The sequence below is a fragment of the Podarcis filfolensis genome (genome assembly GCF_964270895.1).
Source record: "Podarcis filfolensis genome assembly, chromosome: 3".
Lineage (NCBI taxonomy): Eukaryota > Metazoa > Chordata > Lepidosauria > Squamata > Lacertidae > Podarcis > Podarcis filfolensis.
In genome coordinates this window covers 837,872-861,412 of record NC_139606.1, presented here as the reverse complement: position 1 = coordinate 861,412, position 23,541 = coordinate 837,872, and the positions used below count along the sequence as shown (strand labels likewise).

Genomic DNA, 23,541 nt, shown 5'->3' with positions numbered 1-23,541 from the left:
GGTTAGGGGGCGCAAATCCACGGGTTAGGGGGCGCAAATTACTTGCCTTGCCCCGGGTGCTGACAACCCACGCTACGCCACTGTTAACATGCCTCTCCTGTCTGTTGGAGCTATTACATGTGCTGCTGAAGCAAGGTTGCATTTTCCATACTCTGCAAGTGATCCGATTTTCCAGGGACAGTCCCAGAATTACGAAAGCGACGCCAGCTTCTGATCTGATCTCGGAATGTCCCTATCCCCCACCCGCACCCCGCTCCGTGCTGCTGCGGATTTCAGGGAGGAAAATGAGCCGGTGCTTGTTTTGAGTGGTGACTGCGACTGGCGGCTGCGAGGGAGCATCCCATTGCTTCTCCATGGCCATCGCTGCCAGCCTCCTCCCTTGGGCAGCTGCTGGAGAGCGGGTGAGGAAGACGAGAGGCGGCTGCTTCGCATGCCCAGCCTTTCAGGAGGCACTGGCCCGGCACTGGTGCAGGCAGAGGGCAGGGCCGCCCAGAGTGGGAAGAATGGGGGAACAGAGCACAAGGAGTCTTGCTTTTTCATACAGAAATGTGTCTAATCTTGCCCCTTTCTATAATTTATCAGTGTATGTTTTTCTTTTTGTAAATCTACCAAATAATAAATTAAAATCGGGATTAAGGGGTTTTCTCAGACAGTGGAGGATGTATGTGCTGTGTCCTGCTGGTGTAGGGATGGTGGCACTTGCTGTGAGGGGGGGAAGGCAACAAATGGGGGTAAAGCCAAACGTCTAACACTGCTTCCTCTTGAGTGCAAGAAGCTCCTGCAGCCAATTGAAATCTGTGCCTTGGTTTTCGAACGTTTTCAGAAGTCGAATGGACTTCTGGAATGGATTATGTTCAAGAACCAAGGTACGACTACTTAGGGCTAGATGGGAAAACGTTATTTCACCTAGCCCCAACCCTCAGCAGATAATGCTATTGGAACTTACAATATATGGCTAAACTGATTAGATTCAGGGCAAGCAGCTTCCATTCACCTTGCACCAAATCTCAGCTTCAAGGGCAGATTAGAAAACAACTCCAATTCCAGAGCTCAGCAGTTTTGTGCTACAGGCAGTTTCACGATCGTCACCCTTGTAGGGCAGTGCTTTTTTTCAGGGGGCACTCAAGGGTACGCAGTACCGGCACATCGTTTGTTGTTGTTAAAAAGTGTGGCACTTGACTTTATGGTGAGTATGGGCACCCATCTTTTCTAGGGGAAAAGAACTGCTGTAGGACCCCAGTCTATATCCTTGTGTAAGCTAAGTACTTCAGAGAGAGTATGGCCTTAAACTTGTGCCTGGTAACTAACAAGAGGTGTTAAGGAATAGTTTGTGCATTTATGTGACAATCACAGAGTGGTTCGCTTGCAGTGATCATCCATAGTTAATAGGTCAATGCTTCTAACGGACTCTGACTCCTCTATCAGTGTAGCTAGCTTATAGCCAGAAAAATGCTGGAGAAATCCAGCATTTACAGTAAGTGAGCATTGTGTCAAAATATAAAGACAAATGGCCTAATACATTTTAAAGTATTTGCTTTATGTCATATATCAAATCTCTTGTTACCTGGTACAGATCAGCAAAGAGTTCCTTTTCCTTTAAGCAGTAATGGGAAGAAAATTTTCAGCAGCTGAAGCTTTGCCTGTTATTGATGCTTTGTCAGAGAAGTTACATTTCACAACATCCTGCTTTGGGGGCAAAGGGCATTTTATAGTCTGTGCTTTAGCTGCAAACACCCATTAATTGGCTGTCAGATAGAGTTACTCAGGAAAACTCTTGATAAAAACCAGCAGTTACACTGGAATGTTTATTGCCCTCATCGGAAAGCTGGGTGTGTTCTCTTCTCTCCTCCATTCTCAAGTCAAGGCTTTCTCCTCCCATTCATTATGTTCCGTGCATGGCTGGCCCAAGACATGTTTCTGCCTGAGGCAAAGAAGATGGCACCTCTGCATTCCACATGCAGAAGCTGACAGAACAGCAAATTGACACTGGAGGGACCCTCAGGGTACCAAACCGTATGGGAAACAGCCTTACTAGAAAAGCTAACCAACAAATTGAAATTAGCACGAGGACAAACAAGAGAGGATGCCTTCCACCCTGGAGTGGCTCCCTTTTATTACATATACAGCCCAAGGAGACAACAACATCGCCTCCCCCCTCCTGCCCCAACAGCATACAAATCAATATGGCTAACTTGACCCAACAACCCCTAGCCACCCAAGCCATGAACAAAACTCACTGCAAACAACCATGCCCTGGCCTCCCCAACAGTGTTTGATCCTCCCATTGTTCCAGTCACATTTTGCCACTGGCAACCCCACATCTTTCTCCCCCCAATCTGACAGTGTCTATGACAGCAACATCTCACACCAAATGTAATTGACCTGTGGATAGGACTCTATGAACTGAAAACAGAGACGTTATATGTATGTTTGTTATCAATGACAATCTTTCACAAAAAACAAATTTAAAAAGCACTCATCACAGGATAACATCCTTCATTGCACTTTAGGACAACATGTGGGCCATCCAGAGATCAAAGATTACAGATTTCAGTTCCTTTCCTAACCAGAAAATCTACGTGGAGTATAATCCTGATTACTGCAATGCTGTGATACAAGATGATTGCTAAATATGGAAATTGCAAATGAAATGTCTTGGTGCACTTATTTTGGATCAACCATTCAGACCATGATGCCCTTGTTCTCTGTGAGGATAAGTATACTTCTCTGGATTTACCTTGCAATAGGTCCAGTAGCATGTGGTAAAAGCAAATAAATATAGTAGATAGAAAAGTTTTTTCATTGGATGTGATAAAATTGGGTATCTGGTTATTTTAAGTTAATGAAGTAATTTAGACAAAGTTCCATATTTACCATTCAAATATCCAGTATTAGAAATCCATCAAATAGGGTATATTGACAGCAAAAATATGTGTGCTGCTATTGTAATAATTCTTAGCCTTGTTAATTTCACACTCGGCTTAAAAGATCTTCATTATTCATTTGCGTTTGTGCACTTGGATTGGCTGTGATATAGTGGTGCCTTGTTGTGTTTGGCACATACTAATGGAAAAGGTGTCTGGCTGCCTTTTTCTTTCAAAACTATAACATTCAATTTTTTCTTCAGCCGAGACAGTCCTAGTGCTTATTAAACGAAATCCTTCTTTGAGTAATAAGTCAACCAGCAGGCCCAGCACATTAGTTCCATTAATCAATTTCCTCTGATCAGGTTTTATAGAAACATATCTGGAAAAAACCATGAAAAAATGTTAGTGCCAGCATGTACCAGATAGTATACACCTACACTTGGTATTTTGCCTGCTACCAGTGCAATAAAAATGATCAGTAGCAGTCTTGCCTTAGTTATTGCACATGCCTAAATATAAACTAGAAATTGATTAAAGCAGACAGCTGAGGTATAAGGTATATGATGAACGTAGTAGAATTAGAGTTGGAGCAGGAAGAACCTATTTGTATGAAGCAGGGTTTAAAAGAGAACATCTGAAAAAGGTACGAAAACTTGTCAGAGTTGCATGAGAGTACATATGCTATTTGTATTGTGTTAGCTTTGAAATTAAGAAAAATACCTTGCTATAAACTGATCACTGTAGTCAGTGCCACACTGGAAAATGACATCATGATGGGAAGGCCTCTCCAAAGAAAGGGGAATCGACGACTTCTGTGAAGGGTCATTATGGCTTTTCCAAGTTGTTCCAACAAGCTTTTCTGAAAATACAGTGATTCTTCCAGCCAGTTCACCAATAGTGATGCTACAAGAGCCAAATACCCGGAAAAAAGCTTGCATTTCTTGGAGCAAGAATCGTATTTCCAAGATCTCTAGTTTTGGTTTCAACAAACTTTCTGGACTCAGAAGGTCAGCCAGAGAGTAAATTTCATAGAAATCAGCGTCTCTCTGCAGCCTCTGGTAGTCTGAGAAGTCACTGGGCAGAGAAAGCTGTCGTGTTCTTAGGAAGTCCAGGATATAGCTGAACAGAACTCCATCACGGTCTATAAAGAACTGGCCATTCACCAACCTACATTCTAAGTCATTGCCACCCAACATCCTTGCCAATCTAGATTCAGGGAATTGCTGTAGCGTAGAACGCCATGTTGTGAATTTCACTCCTCCCACATTCAAAATGCTCACATCTTGATTGTTCATTTTTCTCTTCTCCACAGGAAAACAGTGTCTTCTGGCAGTGTCTCCAAACTACATACGTAGAGGCAAAGAGCAAATCCTGTCCTGTGTTATGGGAGAAAAAGGCTGAGCAGACAGGATTCCCCAGCAACAACGCTGAAGTGTATAGTTTTGTTTACAAGGCTGGGTTGGTTGCTTGGGAACCAAAATACTGCAACTGAAATAAAGCATCATTTTAAAAAAACATGTTGAAAGTCAACCAGTGAGATCCTGACTGGCCAGAATAGCATCCAGTTTAGGACCTACTTCCTTCACCCACAACAATCTACCCAAATGAGCTGCCTATCTGTGAGGCAGATATTCACAAATGCTACTATAGCTCAGTTTTGTGATCAAGGAGCTACATAGGCCTGTCCTGAAAGCAAACAGATTTGTAAATTCCTATATTGGGCTACAATCCTAACCCTTTACCTGGGAGTAAAGACTTACTTCTAAGTAGACATGGTGGATTTTTCACTTTGGGGACAGAGGCTGATCTTAGGATCAAGTTCAAAATTTTTGTTAAGATAAGCAGCAATTTGGTATTGGAGTTCTCAAAGAACTCTCGGGTCACCCTAAAGGATACTAATATGCCAAACCCTGGGTACGTGTGGGGTTAGGGGAGGAGTAGTACCTCTGGTGGGGGACATATCGTGTTCATTTGAGGGCAGTTTGTCCACCTCTGGGCCCCACCCTGCACTCAGCTTACTCGCAGCTCGTAACTGTTAGCATGGGACAGTGGCCACAACTCAGGAAATTCCTTCAATTTGCCAGCTAATCCAGGTGGGGGTAGCCAATTGGTCTCAAAATCCTTTGTGGATTAGGGACTTCCCTTGCATGTGAAGATGGGCTCCAGTGGATTAAGCAGACAGGAATAATAGTGGGTCCAACAGTCAAGGTGGTTTCTGCACGTGCTGTAGAGGCAAGTGAGGGGCAGATGGGGCTCATCAGTCTGGGAAGGGAGCCCATGTACTCATCTAGCAGGACAACTCTCTGATCCTAACCATCTGCTGCCTTGTAGGATATCTTTGGGAGAATAAGCTAAGCAGTAAACCCTACGAAATGTGGAGAAGACTCCCAAGATGGCTTCTTGTATGCCTCCTTCCACAACTCCTGCAGCCAGGCTGATGCCAAACAGTGCTCTACTTTCCTTTGGACCCCATCAGTGAGGCAGAGGGTGGGTGGGTCTGGACAGCCCAGGACCTTCAGACCCCTGCTATGCTGGCAATTGGCCCAACACCCAAGTGACAGTAATGAGTCTGACTCAGAAACAAATGGATCCCAAGCTGGCTCAGTGTCTCCCAGAATGCCCCATTTTGGAGCTTCCCATCAGTGGTATTTTTACTGTACTTTTCAACTAAGGATTTCTGTACCTTATAGGACAGAGCTGTTTTGAAATTTATATAGTACTTTATATGACAGAGCTGTTTTGAACAGGGCAGAGGAAGACTTTCCCTCCATCGAAACCTCTGGAACAGTGTTTGGACAGCAGGCTAAGATGGCCTGATCAGCACCAGCAGCCTTTTTTCTTCCTCCTTTTAACATCCATCCTGAAGTTTTCTCAGGAATTCAAAAGATTGCACACCACTTTGTAACAATTTGGTTGGCCTAATTTATTTCCCTAATATGAATTTAGATTATATATTTTGGGTGGGATTCACCTAAACAGACCTGTCGGCAGAATCCCTGGATAAGGACTTCAACAACAGGGCTTACCCCCTCTTCTGCCCCTGGTACTCCCTGAAATTGGCTTGGCAGCATGAGAGAACCCCCAGAACAGCACATGCAGGGGAAGGGGTTACTACTCTGCCTGGCAAGCTGGAGTATTTGCACGGAATGAACAACTGGAAAAGTGTGAAGTTGAATTCCACCCTTTTGGATCAACACAGCTACCTTTAAAGCCAGTGAGACTTACTTTCAAGACAGGGTATATTTAGGATCAGCATCTAACTAGAAACAGTTTTTTAGAAGTTAATAGTATGTATTTGTTCTTTCACATGTACATCCACATCAGGAATTGTTTTGCAATGTGCCGTACTTCTGAAGTTTGGTACACCAGTGGTTATTACTTATATACTTAACCTCACAACCTATTACTTACACATTTTCTCCCCATGTGTCCTTCTTAACGTTGAAACTCAACAGCAATGCACATATCGTATTTCATGAATATTTTTACATAATCTGCAATGCCTATTGATTCATACTGTACACACAACTGATGCCTTTCACCTTGGGAAAAACAATATAAATTGGCACTTTTTACCTAAGTAGGTATCTCCTTTCAAATTCAATGTGCAAAGTATTTCCAAGTATCAGTAGTTGGACCTGAGAAAAATGACATCAATGATTGCTTAATCACTTTTTAAGAAGCTTCCAAAGTAATCAGTTTGAACATACTTTTCTTATTATACAAGGGTAGAAGTTACAAAATTTTGTATTTGCACATAAATTGGGCAATATTATCCAACATCACAAGGGTGTAATTTACACATTTTTCACTCAGAATGGCAGCACCACCAGTCATCTTCTCCCAGTAGATGATAGCATGATCTGCCATCTCTGCTGTGTCTGCCAGATAACCTGTGCCAAATGCTGATATAAGTATTTTCCAGTGCTGGAGACTGTTAGATAGAAAGTCCATAAAAAACATCTGTGTGGCAGCAAGTATAAGGAAGGAAAGCAAAACAATCACAATTAACTTATGTAAGGACAATGAAGAAAATGCCCAGTTAAAAGTACTTTTTTCCTGAGGTAAAGAAAGTTTGTCCACATCTGCAAGCTTAAACTGTTCCCACTGGCTTGTATCAAATCCTTTCATTGTGGAATTGATGTTGACAGTAAGACAAGGCAATTTGGTTTCCTTGATCACCTTGATTTTCTCTCGGAATTCCTGCATCTGTTGCAAAAACACAATGGGTTCAGACACCTCTTTAAAGGCTTCGGCAATATTAAAAGCGGTTCGTTGTTCTCGTATAATAGTGTTCAGTTTATTAATTTCTGGATCGTATGCCTGCATGACTGCAAGCTTCATTGTCTCAAAATCTGAAAGTATCTCATTCTTTTTTTGTTCCAGTGTATACTGCAATTTCTCAAAAAAATCTTTTACTCTGTCATAGTCCTTTGTCAGCATCTGGAGGGCTTTGCGCTTGCTGGCTTCCAGGGTGTCTAGCCGAGAAAGTGCATCCCCACAACGCCATGTTTCAAAACCCTGGAACAATGTCTCAAAAGCAAGTTTTTCCTGAAAATAAGCATCTTCAATAGAACAAAACACGTGCTTTATATGATCTCCTCGAGTTGCACAGATACCACATATCAACTGTGTGTCTGTTTGGCAGAAAATGTTGAGAGGCTGACCGCTGTGTACTTTACACACAGGCATCTTTGAGGTTACCTTAATCTTGTTATATTTCTCTACAATACCTTTGAGGGAATAGTTGACTTGCAGGTTGTTAACCCCTGTCACAGTGGTTTCCTTCCGACATGTTGGGCATTTGAAGAGAGACTGTCTCCAAATTACATTCCGAGCATTTCCCTCCAAAATCCCTTCCAAACATTTCTTACAGAAGTTATGTGAGCAGGGTAGGGCTCGGGGATCCTCAAACAAACTACAACAAATGGGGCATGTAAGATCTTCTTCAAGGAGCTCCATTGCGGTCTGTAATAAAAGGAGAGAATTCAGAGAATTATACTGTATAATGATCACAATCTAAGAAACTCAGGCATCTTGTCTGCCATCCAGTGAATGTTTAAATACTTTATTTCACAAAAGATGTGGATAACAAATTCTACACCTGCTAAAAATACCCAACTATCAAAATTCTTCATTTGCTTTTCACCTTCCTTTCTCAGAGCTAGGCAGGGCACAACAGGGATGGGGAGGTGCCTGCTTCATGCCCCCAGACTGTGCGCCCGGGGCAACGGGCACCACGGCAGTCCCCCCCCCCATTATATGCTGTTGATTCGAGCCCCCCATTGGGCAAAAGATTCCCGCACTGCAGTGGGTTGGACTAGATGACCCAGAGGATCCTCCCTTCCAGCTTTACACTTCGGCGATTCACTTTCGGCGTTAGGCGAAAACGTTCCCATATAACCTGTAGCCTTTCCGAAGCGGGTGGGGGTGTTTTTAAGGCATTTCTCTGGGGGATTTCTTCTCTTCGTCCTCTGAGCCACATAAAGAGACCCGCACATTCAAGGAATAAAAGTAAAAGTAACCTCGCCCCCCCCCCGAATGACCAGACGGGCCCTGGCGCAAAGGGCGAGGGAGCCGAAGGCCGCGCCGCCTCTTCAGGCCCCGTCTCCCTCCGCCGCCCCCCTTGCGCAGCCCCGCCGCTTCTCCGCCCCGCTCGAGTCCCGCTCACCAGCCCGTCGCTCGGGAGGCCGCAGAGCCGCCTCGGCCGCCCCGGAGGCGAGCAGGCCCGTCTCTAGGCTCCTCGCCCGCCCGGGCCTGCGCTGCTGCGCCTGCGCACAAGTGCTCCGTCCCTCTGCCCGCCTCAGAGACGCTCGGCGTCGCGCGCTGGAGCCGCAGCCGAGTCCCCGTCCCGCCCCCGGGGCTTGTGGCACAAAAAACCCACGGCGACCCCTTAGGATTATTTATTCCATGATCAGTATTAAATTCACATGCCGCCCTTTCTGCAAGGAAGCCCCTTCGGGGCAGACCGGGAAAGCGGCCTGGAAGGAAACGCTGCCGCTTAGCGACGCGACAGGCGACGCTCGGCCCCCCGGGGGGGCGCCTGAGGGACACCGGGCTTCTGTGGGGATTTGGCGCAATACGGGGCTGTTTGGGGGCAGACGCGGGGAGCAAGAGCCTCGGGAGATGAAGGGCGAGTCGCTTCGTGGGGCCCCCGGGAGTCAGTCGAGAGACGCAGCCCAGCCTTGTGGAGGGGAACGGGTGCCCGATGTCGCCGGGACTACAGCTCCCATCATCCCCGGCGGATGCCCCTTGTCGCTGGGGATGATGGGAGTTGCAGTCCCGGCGACGTCGGAGGCCGAGCCAGGGCACCGAGGGCGGGCGGTCGTGTGGGACTCGGGCTCGCGCAGACACGGGGCGGGCGGCGGCGGCGATGCGGAGCCTCTCCCGGCGGGGCCAGCAGCACCGGGCGGGCGCCTAGGCTGGGGCGGCGGCGACGAGGGGCTCCGGCTGCGCTCTGAGCGGAGAAGCCGAGGGCGGGAGAGGCGGCCATGGCGGGCTCTTCGGCGCCCGGCCCCGTGTGGTGCTGCCTGCGCTGGGCCTGCTGCGGAGACGCCGGCGGCGGACATATCGCCCTCAAGGAGATGCCGCTGGTGCAGCTGGACACGCACAGGATGGGTAAGCGGAGGCGGGCGAGGCCCAGTCCGGGGGGAAGGCGGGCTACGAACACAGAGAGCATGATTAACACCCCCCCCCTTTTCAAACAAGAGCGATTGCAGCGAGCCTTGGGGCTGAGGCAAGATTTCTCTGCCCCCCGTCAGCCGAAAGCCCGACGCTCCCCACTGGGCCTCACTGCCTCCCACACTTCATATTTATTGGCTCTCAGAACAGCTAAGGGATGGTGGGAGCTGTAGAACAACAACAGAGTTGAGAAAGGCCGGTAGATTTTAGCAATACTATTTAATGCTAGACTAGAGTGAGTAACCCTTTGAACACCCACCACCACCCAGAGGGGAGGACACAGCCCACCTGGGGAAATGCTTCTGCTATATATTTTCTCTCAACTGCAAAAGGTGCTGGTCTGGGAGAGACAACGATAATTTCCTCCCATAAATTGTTACCCACCCTGCCATTTCAGTTGGGAAATAAATTCTTCCTTTTATTTTCCGCCTTCTTCCAAAGCTTAGCAGAAGAGCAGTTATCTTGTTATCTTATTTATTTTATTTTTTATTTCTTTAACTTCTACACTGCCCTTCATCTGTAGATCTCAGGGCAGTTCAAAACCTTCCACTTGCACTCGTAACATCTGGTCAGAATCCTATTAAAAATAGGTTTGATTAGCAAGAAAATTAAGTGGATGCCAATAGTTGATTCAGCCTTGACTCCTCTTGCATGCCAGGCTGTGTACGGTGGTACCTCGTGTTGCGTAACCTCAAGGGTACGGAATCTTTGGGTTACGGCCGCGGCAAACCCAGAAGTGTATACTGAATCAAATTCTTTGCTGAACTTCAAATAAACTGAATCTACTGCATTTTTCTGGTCTGGAGCACTAAGCATCATCTCATTTCTATTTTCATCCACATCTTTACTTTGTTCTTGGATCTAAGGTAGCAGTAGGGAATCTGTGATTACCCAGGTGTTCATAGAATCATAGAACTGGAAGCAACCACAAGGGTCATCTCTAGCTCAACCCCCGGCAATGCAGAAATCTTTTGACCAACGCGAGGCTTGAACCCACAACCCTGAGATTAAGACTACAAGTTTGAGAATCTCATAATCCCTGAGCACTGACCGTGCTGTCTGGGGCTGATGGGAGATCTGATCTGGAGGGCCAGAAATTCCCTATCTCTGACCGTGGCAGGTTTGAGATAATGGGGATAAAACAAAAGGGGTAGTCATTTGAGCATCTATTTTCTCAACTGTGGGGTAGGCAAATCAAAAATGTACCAGTCCCACACAGATCCAAGACACACTTTCTAGATCCTTCTGAAAGAGAAATTAGGAAGGTTGCATAAGGAAGAAAAGATGTCAACTGAACTGTAGTGATAATCAAAACAAAAACAAACGGGCACATAACTTCTTTCACTGCCCTGGCAGTTAAGTTTTTGATACTTTCACTCTTGATTTGAAAGATAAAGTAGGAACTCCTGCTTTCCATTACTTCCCCATCCGTGTTTTTTCTAGGGAAACATATTTCACAACCTGGGGACTGCTTCACACTTATTGAATTTCATACTCTGATGTGATGTCTGTGTGTACTCCCTTGTGTGACAACTCAAAACACCTCTTTCACAGCATGAACATTAAAACATGATTGCAAATATATGCTTTTTCTACTTTTTATATGTGGTAGGAGCAATCAGGATTCATTCACTGCTGGAGTGTATATATGTTAAATGCTATAAAAAATATAAAAAATTTCCTTCCAGTAGTATCTTAGAGACCAACTAAGTTTGTTATTGGTATGAGCTTTCATGTGCACATACCAATAACAAACTCAGTTGGTCTCTAAGGTGCTACTGGAAGGGGGGGAAATTATTTTGTTTCGACTAGAGCTACCTGTAACTAGAGCTATAAAAATAATTGTGTAAATGTCATGTGAGTAACCACAGGTCTTCTTCATATCCAGGTGTGTCTGTCCGGCATATCAGGTTTCCATGATCTTGGATTAGGACATAAATGCAGATTATAATAGGACAACTAATTTTTGCCCCCTTCTGTTATAAAACAATGTGAATTATTGCTGAACAGAGTATGAGGAAAATCTAAGGACAAAACTGGAGTTATACTGGGAACTGTTTTTTCTCTATTGTAATGGGAATTGGGGTTGCTTGTGCGTAAATTCCAAACTGCTCCCAGCTGTTGGGGTAGCTAAACCTTTCCCTGATTTGACAGCCCTTACAAGGCGACTGTCTCAGTCACTGGCAGAATCCGTCAGTGGGCGTTCCCTAAACTTCTTCCAACATAAAAGCTGTTTGACGCCAAGTCTCCTCCTAGCCTCTCTGTGCGGAAGTCTCCTGTGCAGAGTGGGCGTGGCCAGCGGAGGTCCTGGGCTCTCCCCGCTGGACCCTGTGGAAGCGTCTTGGAGCCCTCTCTCCGAAGACCTTCCCTCCTCCCCTTCTTTCCTGGTGTCACACTTATTTCCTTCCCCAATGGAAGTATTCTCCCTCTCCCTGCTGGTCCCTTCTCCTGCATCATCGGAGAGCCCTACCTCCGCTCTGAGCTCCGATGTCAGTTCCCTGACATCTATCAAGAGGCGTTCCAGTCTCTTTGGATTTTGAATACTTAACTGGAATTAATTTAGAGTAAGCATCAACCTTGCCTTGTTTTGGGAGAGTGCATGGATTTAATTCATAGACTAATGAAACTCCTTAGAATTTTACAGTTTAAAATTAAAGTAATTCAAGGGCACCTCTAATCCTTAACACACTATCACACAGTATAAAGACTGGGCAGAAACTGTAACTCCCTTGGCTTCCTGGGGCTTGTCCATGGTGGAATTTAATGTGGATTTGAAGCTTCTTGGATTTTCTAATAATTTTTGTCAGCAGCAGCCTCACAATAACCTCTATCCAAGTGGCAGCCTGCGCTCCTCCCACCCACACCAAATAAGGATTTCCCCACAGTTTAAGGTTAAGGCTACATTCTTAAACATATTTATAAGGTAGAAAGACACAATGAACATAGTATGACTTGGTTCCGACTGCATAGGCATAGGACTGAGCTGCATAGCTGCAATCCTAACCATACTTCAAAAAATTGTGACAAAAACAGAATAACAATAAAGAGGGGACATGTCTCTTGAAACTTGTTTTGTCTTTTTAAAATTGTTTCTGTCTTTTGGGTTAGTTTTCCCATCAATGCAATTATCCAAGTTTGCTGGTATCATTCATATAGCAAATTATCTTTCTGTAAATCTTTCTGCCTTCCAGCTATTGTCAAGCATGCTGCTGATAGTAAGAATTTTAATAAGTTCTTGCTTAAATGGGAGCAAGTTTCTCTGAAATCAGTTGGACTTATTTCCAAACATACTTGTTCAGAATTGTGCTGCATGTCTTAAATGGAAGTTCAGGATGTTTCAGTTTGATGCTTTTAATTCTGCAGGAACAGATGTTGTCATTGTCAAAAATGGACGACGAGTATGTGGTACGGGAGGCTGCCTAGCCAATGCTCCTTTGCATCAGAACAAGAGCTATTTTGAGTTTAAAATCCAGTCTACAGGTCAGTCAAAAAGTTAACGCTCGCAAAAATTCATCATGTTTTGCTCAGATTGGATTCAAATCGCTGAGTAAAATCCACTGTTGCATGAGCAGGCTCCTGCTCACACCCTGGGACTTCATCCTCCTCTCGCCTTCCATCTTGTGGCCCCTTACTGCTCAAATCTGAGAATCATAGATTTATATGAAGGAGAGCCAACAAACTGAAGCTCAATCCAGATAAGACTGAGACACCGTTAGTGGGCAGTTTCCTAGACCAGTTGAGGACTTTTACTGTTTTCATTAAATTATTCACACCAGGATAGCAGTTCACAAGATAATTTCTAATGTAGCTATTGCAATAAAGTTTTTTTTTTCCAGGGAGGTGTCACGAAGTCAGCTCCTTGCTAAGGGTGCAAGGTATCCTAGAGAGGCTTCCACTGGTTCAGTCCTAGCACCTCCACTTAAAGTGTCAGATTGCCTGAGACTTTGGAGAGCCATTGCCAGTCAGAGTAGAACCAGTTGGAGCCCTTGTTAGCCATGTTGATTTGCAAAATGCTTTGCTGGCAACCAAGGGTTCCTTCAGCTTCCTTATGGAGCCAGGTTGCAGCACCTCATTGCCCATAATTCAGTGTAGTTGGGACCAGTTCAAGATGAGGGTTCATTAAAAAAATTGGCAAGGGCTTTTAAAAGGGTTCTGTTGCAGTTGAGCAGGGGCGGGAAGATAAAGGTTTGGTTTGACTTCCTGATCAATATATGCTCATTATTTCACCTACTGTCATGACATAGCACAGTCAGTTGTGTGTGGAAATAAGCTACTTGGGCAAGGCTGGGGGAACGTCTTGCAAGTTCCCCCAGCTTTGCCCATTTCCACTGTACTACACTAAAGTACATTCTCTCTCTTCTCACTTCTCCCATGGCTGTGCCATTCCATTTCACCCCTCGCCATGTATTCAGGAATCTGGGGTATTGGTGTTGCGACTCAGAAAGTCAATTTGAATCAAATTCCTCTTGGGTGTGATGTGAATAGTCTAGTACTGAGAAATGACGGAGCTCTGTACTACAATAATGATGAGAAGAACAGGTTGCCAGCAAACAACCTTCCACAAGAGGGTGATATTGTGGTGAGTTTCTTTCAGTATTGCTTATATGAATCTGACCAGAATTGATGGTGTTTCCTTCAAGCCAAAGCTAACTTCAAAGCAGATGTGATCATCTCTGCTATATATATGTGATAATCTCTGCTATATTTGCAACAACAGAGTCCAGTTAAGCTGGTCTTTATGTAAAGTTGGACTTTAATACAGAACCCCAAGGTCCTTAAAAGGAACCTGTTGCCATAATTCAGGCCAAAGGAAGAGCACACATTCAATCAAATTTAATTCATAATAATAAATCTATGGCCTTTACAATGTGGTGGAGTGCGTGGGTTTTTATGTATTTTGTGTCATTTGTATTTTTATGTTGTGAACCACCCTGTGATATTCGAATGAAGAGTGGTATACAAAACAAACAAACAGGGCTGTGGGTACTTGACGTAGTGGGGTATTGGATGTAAGTAGCTCCCTGAAAATGTTCATATTTTTAAAGTAAGTTTGTAGCTCTTATAGCTGTGAAGTTAATGTTGAAATGTCCACAACATTCAGAAGTAAAATAAATAAAAGTGGAGTCTAAATGTCACATTTGTGTTACAGGGAATTACATATGACCATGTAGAACTAAATGTTTATTTGAATGGGAAAAATATGCACTGTCCAGCCTCAGGAATTAGAGGAACTGTCTTCCCTGTGGTATATGGTAAGTTTGGGTTCTCAGGACTTATTAACACTTTGACCTCCCTACTACACAGCTTCCTATTTTCCACATAGACCAATATTCTGAGAATGGGCTTATATTTTAATAGAACATTCCTACCCCCAGTGTGGGACGCGGGTGGCGCTGTGGCCTAGGACTTGCCGATCGTATGGTCGGCGGTTTGAATCCCCGCGGCGGGTGAGCTCCCGTCTTTCGGTCCCAGCTCCTGCCCACCTAGCAGTTCGAAAGCACCCCTAAGTGCAAGTAGATAAATAGGTACCGCTTTATAGCGGGAAGGTAAATGGCGTTTCCGTGTGCTGCGCTGGTGCTGGCTCGCCAGAGCAGCTTCGTCACACTGGCCACGTGACCTGGAAGTGTCTTTGGACAGCGCTGGCTCCCGGCCTCTTAAGTGAGATGAGCGCACAACCCTAGAGTCGGACACGAGTGGCCCGTACGGGCAGGGGTACCTTTACCTTTACCTTACCCCCAGTGTAAGGTTCCTTGTAGTCTCTAGGGTGGTCTGGTGGAGAGTTGGGCAACAGCTTTTCAGAACATCCACTTGAGACTTGTTGATCAAGAACTTGGACCGATGGCCATAGCTGCTATTCTTTTCTAACCATGGAAGATTCTTATCATTGCTCTGCATAATCATAAGGACCAAAGGTGGTGGTTCCTTTGGGATTTAGGCCACATCATCTTTTTCCCCTGCCTTAACAACAACAAAAAGTAGTTCTTTGTGCTCAAATGGGTAGTGCTGGGTGAATTTTCTTATTATGCAAAGGTAATTTGTTATTAAGTGCTATTCGCCTGCTCACTTGTAATGTGTAAGAATTGCTTTCCGGTGTACAGGTAGAGAGGTTTTTGCAAGCTGGATGAGAACAGGTCAGCTGTTGATGTGCCACAAAGATTTGTGAGCTTTTAACTTTTGTTGTTTGAGTTGCAAGGCTTTGTTAGACTCCATCATAATTTCCAGGAGTATTGTTCTGCATTTTGTCAACATAAGTAATATTTTAATCAAGAAAACAAAGGTTAAGTCTCTGCCAAGGCTGGTTGAATGTGAAGTATGCATATATGCAAGTTTTTCACTATTTTCTTCTTCCTTCTTATAGTGGATGACAGTGCCATTTTGGATTGTCAGTTCAGTGAATTTTATCACACTCCTCCAGCAGGGTTTGAAAAGATACTCTTTGAGCAACAGATTTTCTGAATGTCCCTACTGAAGATTTACTCCCTAGCACTTTCTACCAAACCTATTCTTTTAAAGCTTCTCATTATTCCTAGGACACAAACTTGTATTTAGTAATGTTTAGGTGCTTGGGGTGGACAACCATATTACCAGAGAAGTATGTTGCAAGTGTTAGATTTGACTATGGTTTTGTAACATGGACAATATTTCCATTTGATGTAAAGGTATGCAGTCCACTACACTGTGATCCCTGTATGCCCATGATGACACTGTTCAATACATTAGTGTTATATGCTGTTACATTCTTAACAAGTCTGAGAAACCACACAACAATTTATGGATTAAAAGTATTGTCCACAGCAAGTGTTTCATCTTTTTTTCTAGCAAGAGATTTTAATAAAAGTGTTCTTGTGTTAAATTAGGGCAATGCCGACTATAATAAGCGAAGCCAACCTCTCATTTAAAGTCTGCTTACTGGAACAAGCAACTGTGGTGAATAAATTTTTTGATATTGTAATAAAGCGTTTCTTTTGAACTCTTAATTAGTTCTTTGGGGGATATTTCATTTACCTCCCCCAGAAAATAATAAAAAAATTATAGGTTGTTTTTTTCTCCTGTTTTTGTGAATATTTTAGGTTGATTTTCTGTGTACTCAGAATATCAAGAATTTTGTAAAGCTAATACTATAAATCCAGAAATCTGAAGCATGTTGTACATGGACTGCTACATTAAAATAAATACTTTTTACCTCTGAGAAAGATTTATTGGGAATAGTACAGCAGGTTTTTTTTAAAAAAAGTTTGTACTTCAACATAGTTGCCCCCCTTTCTTTGCTATTTTCTTTATTTGCTAATTGTTGAAAATTATGTCTTTGCATTTCAGATCCTTGAATATATTATCTTAATTCTGTTTGCAAGTACAGTAGATTGAAAAAGCTAATTGCTTTATTGTTACAGTTAACACACATGCATACCCTGGCAGGTTTTTCAGCCTTATGAAGGAAATTATTTTGGATTCTTTATAATCCACTGATACTAGAAATACTTATTTTTCTGTTATTGTGGTATTCTTCAGAGATGGAACTTTTCACAGTTTTCATGGACTAGTGCTAGAAGCTATGTTTATGCCGGAGGCTTATTAATGCAATTCCTATCGGTGGAGAAGATATTCAGAATTCCTACATTCTGCTTTTAGAAAGATGTTTGTGCAACTACTTTTGCCCACTGCTTTTAAGATTCGGCATGTATTAAAACAAAACAAACATTACATCAGCCAGACTTTTAAGAGCTTTAGTTATAATGGTGCAGGAGCTTGAATTAAAATCAGTGTGAATACATTGCCAAGGGGGGAAAGCACTAATGCTCCTGAATATGTGTTAACTGCTTGCCCAATGAAGCATGTGTGGGTGGCAAATGCTATTGGCTGGTTTCCTAAGCCAGGAAGGTGTTTTCCCAGGGGACAAACATATATTTGCATTTTGTATATCAGCATCAACATCATGAACAGCCATGTTATGACCTTGCTACAGCAGCATTTTCTTGCTACTAGCTCCCAACACCTTAAAGACTGGGACAAGCTACAAACCAGGAGGTGTGTCCAGGTTACTGATTTAAAATTACCATGCACATTTGAGATGTATATTTATTCATAGGTAGCTGAGACACATGGATGCCAACTCCCTGGGTGCCCAAGCACCCACAAAATTCCCCCTGAAGGGCCAGGTACCCACAAATTTTGGTGCCAGGGCCATGCATGCTGCATGGCACCCACGGTTGCAGGGCCAAGCTGGCACTCACTCCTGCTAAGAGCACTTCAAGCATTAACTCTGAATGCTAAGCTGACCCATAAATTTGGGCTGGGCACAGAATAGCTTTTCAGAATGCGTGCACCCACCCCTAATACATCTCTAGTTTAAAATTTTTTTATTTCAAAATCTGAAAAAACTTATTTGAGGGAAAAGAGGGATAAAAGAGTACACATCAAGCAAAGCAAAGCCTCTGTCAGAAAAGTTGTCTCTGGTCTAAACAGGAAACTAGCAGTACACCAAAATGAACAAGCAGGAATGTTGCCTGTCAAAACTCCATTTAAAAACCCAGCAATTAGGGACTGAGTACCACTGAGATACATATCCCACTTCCACTTACCTTGTTAGCTGAATACTCTTTGAGGGCCAGGCAGAATCCTGCATGGGTATGAAGAGCCAAAGGTCATTTACTGCCCCTCAAGGCTTCCCCTTCCTCTTAAAATTGAGAGAGCAAATCAAGTACATGCAAACAAAGTCAAGTGCGCAGAGCAGAAAGCTCCAAGGAACACAGAGAGTAGAGTAAGCTCACAACTTATATGGGGGTTACATTGCAGGGATTGTGCCTAAAGTAAGGTTACCAGATGTCCCTGTTTCCCAGGGATAGTCCCCGGATTTACAAATCAGTCCCCTGACAAAATCCATGGAGGTTGAAAGGTGTCCCCTGATTCATTGAAAAAAAATCTGGTAACCTTAGCCTAAAGCCAACATTGTGTATAGTCAAAATACCGGTACATGGGGTTCATTGGCGGGCAGAATTGCCAGTGTCTCCCTGGATTTTTGTCAAGTGAACAAAGTTCAATGTGCACAAGTTGTGGGCTTGCGGTTTAGTGCATATTTACAGGACACGTTTTGGGGAATGGTGGCTTAGTTCTGGTATTTAACAACTTGACAACCATCTTATTAGTTGTTAATCGGCTACAAAAGCAGCCACCCAGTTTCCCTTGGTGCTAAAATCAGGTCCTTGAAGAATTAAGGTACTTTCAGATGTGGGCATCAAATCATTGCCATTATGCTTTATGATGGAAGTGAAATGCCAACATTGCTCCAAGACTTTGGTGAACCCAGACTGGCAGCTGTGAAATGCTGGTGGGGGAGGTATTATTTTCATCAGCAACTCTGTGTATTTTGTGCTCTCTCCTTCATGGTTATCCCACCACCTGTAATTTGAGGGGGAAGGAGACAGAAAATTGATACAGAGTTGGTATTTGTAAAGCGAAGGGTTAAAGTGACAGTGAAAGTACAGGTGGGATTCTTAGGTACCCTGCTCCATGTGGACCACATATTAATCATCTGGAGCTACAATGACATCAGATGACCAGTACAGTGTGCTTTGAATTCTCAATAATCAGTTCATGGGCGGGGCAGGGAGGGGCAGCTGCCCTCCCCAAATCAATAAAAATACATAGCTGAGGTTCTGCTCCCCTTAACAAAAGGGCTCCCCCACAACAAAAAATCCTGGCTATGCCCATGGATCAGATGGTTGTCAGGGCTTTAAAGTTCCAAGTAGTTCTCTCTGTAAGCAGAGCACTTGGCTCTATGCAAGCCTCCCCCTGTAAGCTCATCCCCAATGCTAAAGAGAGCCATGGGGGTGGGGGCTTCAAAGCATCACACAAAGCTTTCTGTAAGTACCAACAACCAGCTAATAGGGCTTGCAAGGAGCTTCCACTCCGGCTAGGTAAAGGTAAAGGGACCCCTGACCATTAGGTCCAGTCGTGGCCGACTCTGGGGTTGCGGCGCTCATCTCGCTTTACTGGCCGAGGGAGCCGGCGTACAGCTTCTGGGTCATGTGGCCAGCATGACTAAGCCGCTTCTGGCGAACCAGAGCAGCGCACGGAAATGCCGTTTACCTTCCCTCCGGAGCGGTACCTATTTATCTACTTGCACTTTGATGTACTTTCGAACTGCTAGGTTAGCAGGAGCAGGGACTGAGCAACGGGAGCTCACCCCGTTGCCGGGATTCAAACCGCCAACCTTCTGATCGGCAAGTCCTAGACTCGGTGGTTTAACCCACAGCGCCACCCACGTCCCTTTCAGTTTAGTAATAAGTTATAATTCAGTAACTTCTTCTGATCTTCTCCAATCCTCCAATCTGCTTTCTAAGGCCCATTTGACTTCACTCTCCAGGATGTCTGGCTCAAGGTCAGCAACCACACTACCTGGGGTGTACGAGACATCCATATCTTTCTGGGCCTTAGAAAGCACTGCTAATAACAAGGCCAGTGGAAGTGATGATATTCCAGCTGAACTATTTAAAATTTTAAAAGATGATGCTGTTAAGGTGCTACACTCAATATGTCGGCAAATTTGGAAAACTCAGAAGTGGCCAGAGGATTGGAGAAGATCAGTCTACATCCCAATCCCAAAGAAGGGCAGTGCCAAAGAATGCTCCAACTACCGCACAATTGCACTCATTTCACATGCAAGCAAAGTTATGCTTAAAATTCTACAAGGCAGGCTTAAGCAGTATGTGGACCGAGAACTCCCACAAGTGCAAGCTGGATTTAGAAGAGGCAGAGGAACCAGAGACCAAATTGCAAACATGCGCTGGATTATGGAGAAAGCTAGAGAGTTCCAGAAAGACATCTACTTCTGCTTCATTGACTATGCAAAAGCCTTTGACTGTGTCAACCACAGCAAACTATGGCAAGTTCTTAAAGAAATGGGAGTGCCTGATCATCTCATCTGTCTCCTGAGAAATCTCTATGTGGGAGGGAGGCCGCTGGGGCGCCTTGGAAGATGGCCGACAATACCATCTCTCCAGCTTACACGAGGTAATTAAGGGGCTGATGATGGGAGTAAATCAGCCTCCCAAATTCTTCCCGGTGGAAGGGAAGATGCAGCCTCGTCCGCGGTTGCCCATAAATCACCCCCGAGCTCGAAAGAAGGAGGGCACTGGATGGAAAGCCCTCGAGTTCAGATCTCCCGGACACTGTCTCTGAGAGCGACTCTAGTTGCATTACTTAAGATAAAAAATTGGATATAAAAGTTATTGCACATGCTTTGAGCAAAGAAAAGGGTATGTTAGCTGGTAATTAAGCCTGCCGCTGAGAAGTTAAGAGTGATGGAATGGACTGGACAGAAGATAACATCAAAGAATAACATCTATGCTGGTATGTTGAAACGGAATGGAAAGGGGGGTGGGAACTTTTTCTTTTTTTTATTACAATATTACCTAACAACCCCCACCCCAGAAGAACCGTCATACGACTTATAACAAGTGAGATTGGAAAATAAACTGTGTGGAAATAAAAATATCACCTAAAGCCTTTGTTTTTTGAAAGATCTGGAGAGAAAATAAAAGGCTCTCTTGTGACGCAGTTTTTAATCGGGATCCGCCATTATGAGACAGACTTTGTTGCGAGATTAATAGGCACAGGGGGAGGCGAGCCACTACTCTGTTATCATGTTTGTATTCTAAGTTTGACTTGGCAAAATCTTCCCTGGAAAGCCTAATTTATGATGCAACCTGTCTGGGAAAATTAATGAGCAAACGCCTAGATTTTATTTCATCGGAACTGAGAATGATGGCGTCTGCCGCTCAAGGAGGACTTTTGGATCAGTGTGTGATTTATTGCAAACAAAAGACTTACCAGCTTTAAAAAAAGGGAGAGCCTTACAAAGTTCACACAGAAGCATAATATTGCTTACTTTAACTCGCCTGTGAAAACAACTCAGAGGCTATTAAGAAGAAAAAGGATAACAACAAGAAGATTGAAAGATGGGACTGGTGAACACTAAAAGCAGCAGAAATATGAGATGACTGGACCCTTACTGAACTCGAAGCATGGGAATCCCCAACAAAAATATATAACTTGGCAAAATATTTGGACTTTATGATATGTATTGGTATAATTTGGAATAATAAATGTGATATGATTGGATTGTTAAATGTTAAAAGTTATTGTTAAACAACTTAATAAAAGTTATTTTTTTAAAAAAAGAGAAATCTCTATGTGGGACAAGAAGCTACAGTTAGAACTGCATATGGAACAACAGTTCCATACAGTTAGAACTGCATATGGTTCAAAATTGGGAAAGGAGTACGGCAAGCCTGTATATTGTCTTCCTGCTTATTTAACTTATGCAGAATTCATCATGCGAAAGGCTGGGCTGGATGAATCCCTAGCCGGAATTAAGATTGCCGGAAGAAATATCAACAACCTCAGATATGTAGATGACACAACCTTGATGGCAGAAAGTGAGGAGGAATTAAAGAACCTTTCAATGAGGGTGAAAGAGGAGAGCGCAAAATATGGTCTGAAGCTCAACATCAAAAAACCGAAGATCATGGCCACTGGTCCCATCACCTCCTGGCAAATAGAAGGGGAAGAAATGGAGGCAGTGAAAGATTTTGCTTTCTTGGGCTCCATATCACTGCAGATGGTGACAGCAGTCACGAAATTAAGACGCCTGCTTCTTGGGAGAAAAGCAATGACAAACCTAGACAGCATCTTAAAAAGTAGAGACATCACCTTGCCAACAAAGGTACATATAGTAAAAGCTATGGTTTTCCCAGTAGTGAGAGCTGGACCATAAAGAAGGCTGATCGCCGAAGAATTGATGCTTTTGAATTATGGTGCTGGAGGAGACTCTTGAGAGTCCCATGGACTGCAAGAAGATCAAACCTCTCCATTCTGAAGGAAATCAGCCCTGAGTGCTCACTGGAAGGACAGATCCTGAAGCTGAGACTCCAATACTTTGGCCACCTCATGAGAAGAGAAGACTCCCTGGAAAAGACCCTGATGTTGGGAAAGATTGAGGGCACAAGGAGAAGGGGACGACAGAGGACAAGATGATTGGACAGTGTTCTTGAAGCTACCAGCATGAGTTTGACCAAACTGCGGGAGGTAGTGGAAGACAGGAGTGCCTGGCGTGCTCTGGTCCATGGGGTCACGAAGAGTCGGACACGACTAAGCAACAATCCTTTGGCATAGGGTTTGCCTGTTTGTCCAATACAGAGAGCTGAAGGGCACTGCTGGCATTTGATGGCATACACAATGTTTTAAGATGAGCATTTAAATACGCCTGAGATGGTATGTTTGATGTTGTTGGGGCCAGTAATGGTGTTGTCTGGGTGTATGTGGCAGCAAAGTTGGCATCTGGGTTTATTGCAGGCTCTGGTACCAGTGTCCATGTTAAGTCTGGTTGTTGTATTATCGTGGGTGAGGAGTTGTTTAAGATTGGGTGGCTGTCTGTAGGCAATGAAAGGTCTTCCTCCCAGAGCTTAAGAGAACTGTCATTGTTTAGGAGAGGTTGTAAATCTCTGATGATGCAATGAGCTGTTTTAACTTTGGAGCTGTATGTGGTTACCAGTGGTGTTCTGTTTTGTTTTGAATCTGTCTTGCAGCAGGTTTGTTTTTTAACTTCATCAGGAGGATAGTTTAGTTCCAAAAAGGTTTGTTGTAGATCCCTTAGGTGAGAATCCGTCTGTAGAGTTGGAACAGATGCGGCTGTAATGTAGAGCCTGGCTATATACAATTGTTTGTTTGGTATGGTAGCTGGAAGCATGCAGATATGTTTGTCAGTCAGTTGGTTTTCAGTATAAGGTGGTGTCTATACGCCCATTCTGTATTTTTATAGTAGTGTCCAGAAAATGTATTTCTTGCATAGATTGGTTCATTGTTAGGTTGATGGTGGGGTGAACGTCATCAAATGTCTGGTGGAAGGTGTCCAGGGTCTGCTGACCATGTATCCAGATAATAAAAATATTGTCAATGTATTGCAGGTACAAGAGAGGTTTGAGTGGGTAGGAGT

The 23,541-nt window shown here is 44.0% G+C and overlaps 3 protein-coding genes and 1 long non-coding RNA gene across 4 annotated transcripts; 1 reads left to right on the top strand and 3 right to left on the bottom strand.

Annotated features, from left to right (window-relative positions):
* Window positions 1–1,518: 1,518 nt before the first annotated feature.
* KCNRG (potassium channel regulator) lies at window positions 1,519–4,162 on the bottom strand (the record flags this gene model as incomplete). The annotated part of the gene is made up of 2 exons (XM_083606757.1): window positions 1,519–3,246; window positions 3,588–4,162. The coding sequence occupies 2 exons, from the start codon at window positions 4,160–4,162 to the stop codon at window positions 3,000–3,002; spliced, it is 822 nt and encodes a 273-aa protein (XP_083462883.1). The 3' UTR covers window positions 1,519–2,999.
* A 2,362-nt stretch (window positions 4,163–6,524) lies between these two features.
* TRIM13 (tripartite motif containing 13) lies at window positions 6,525–8,675 on the bottom strand. Its single transcript, XM_083606661.1, has 2 exons — window positions 8,539–8,675; window positions 6,525–7,835 (listed from the first exon to the last, which is right to left on the bottom strand). Exon 2 carries the CDS (start codon window positions 7,827–7,829, stop codon window positions 6,603–6,605), a length of 1,227 nt encoding a protein of 408 aa, XP_083462787.1. The 5' UTR covers window positions 7,830–7,835; window positions 8,539–8,675; the 3' UTR covers window positions 6,525–6,602.
* Window positions 8,676–9,138: 463 nt separating this feature from the next.
* On the top strand, window positions 9,139–16,525 carry SPRYD7 (SPRY domain containing 7). Its single transcript, XM_083606771.1, has 5 exons — window positions 9,139–9,485; window positions 12,912–13,028; window positions 13,961–14,127; window positions 14,698–14,800; window positions 15,907–16,525. The coding sequence occupies exons 1-5, from the start codon at window positions 9,359–9,361 to the stop codon at window positions 16,002–16,004; spliced, it is 612 nt and encodes a 203-aa protein (XP_083462897.1). The 5' UTR covers window positions 9,139–9,358; the 3' UTR covers window positions 16,005–16,525.
* Window positions 16,526–21,161: 4,636 nt separating this feature from the next.
* LOC310759221 lies at window positions 21,162–21,666 on the bottom strand. Its single transcript, XR_014546270.1, has 2 exons — window positions 21,374–21,666; window positions 21,162–21,335 (listed from the first exon to the last, which is right to left on the bottom strand). It is a non-coding gene; the product is annotated as an uncharacterized lncRNA (long non-coding RNA).
* Window positions 21,667–23,541: the final 1,875 nt, after the last annotated feature.

Coding starts and splice junctions, on each gene's coding strand:
- TRIM13 (XM_083606661.1), bottom strand. CDS start 7,829: ATGGAGCTCCTTGAAGAAGATCTTACATGCCCCATTTGTTGTAGTTTG.
- SPRYD7 (XM_083606771.1), top strand. CDS start 9,359: ATGGCGGGCTCTTCGGCGCCCGGCCCCGTGTGGTGCTGCCTGCGCTGG. Junction 9,486..12,911: donor GCTGGACACGCACAGGATGG/GTAAGCGGAGGC, acceptor TTAATTCTGCAG/GAACAGATGTTGTCATTGTC. Junction 13,029..13,960: donor GTTTAAAATCCAGTCTACAG/GTCAGTCAAAAA, acceptor CCATGTATTCAG/GAATCTGGGGTATTGGTGTT.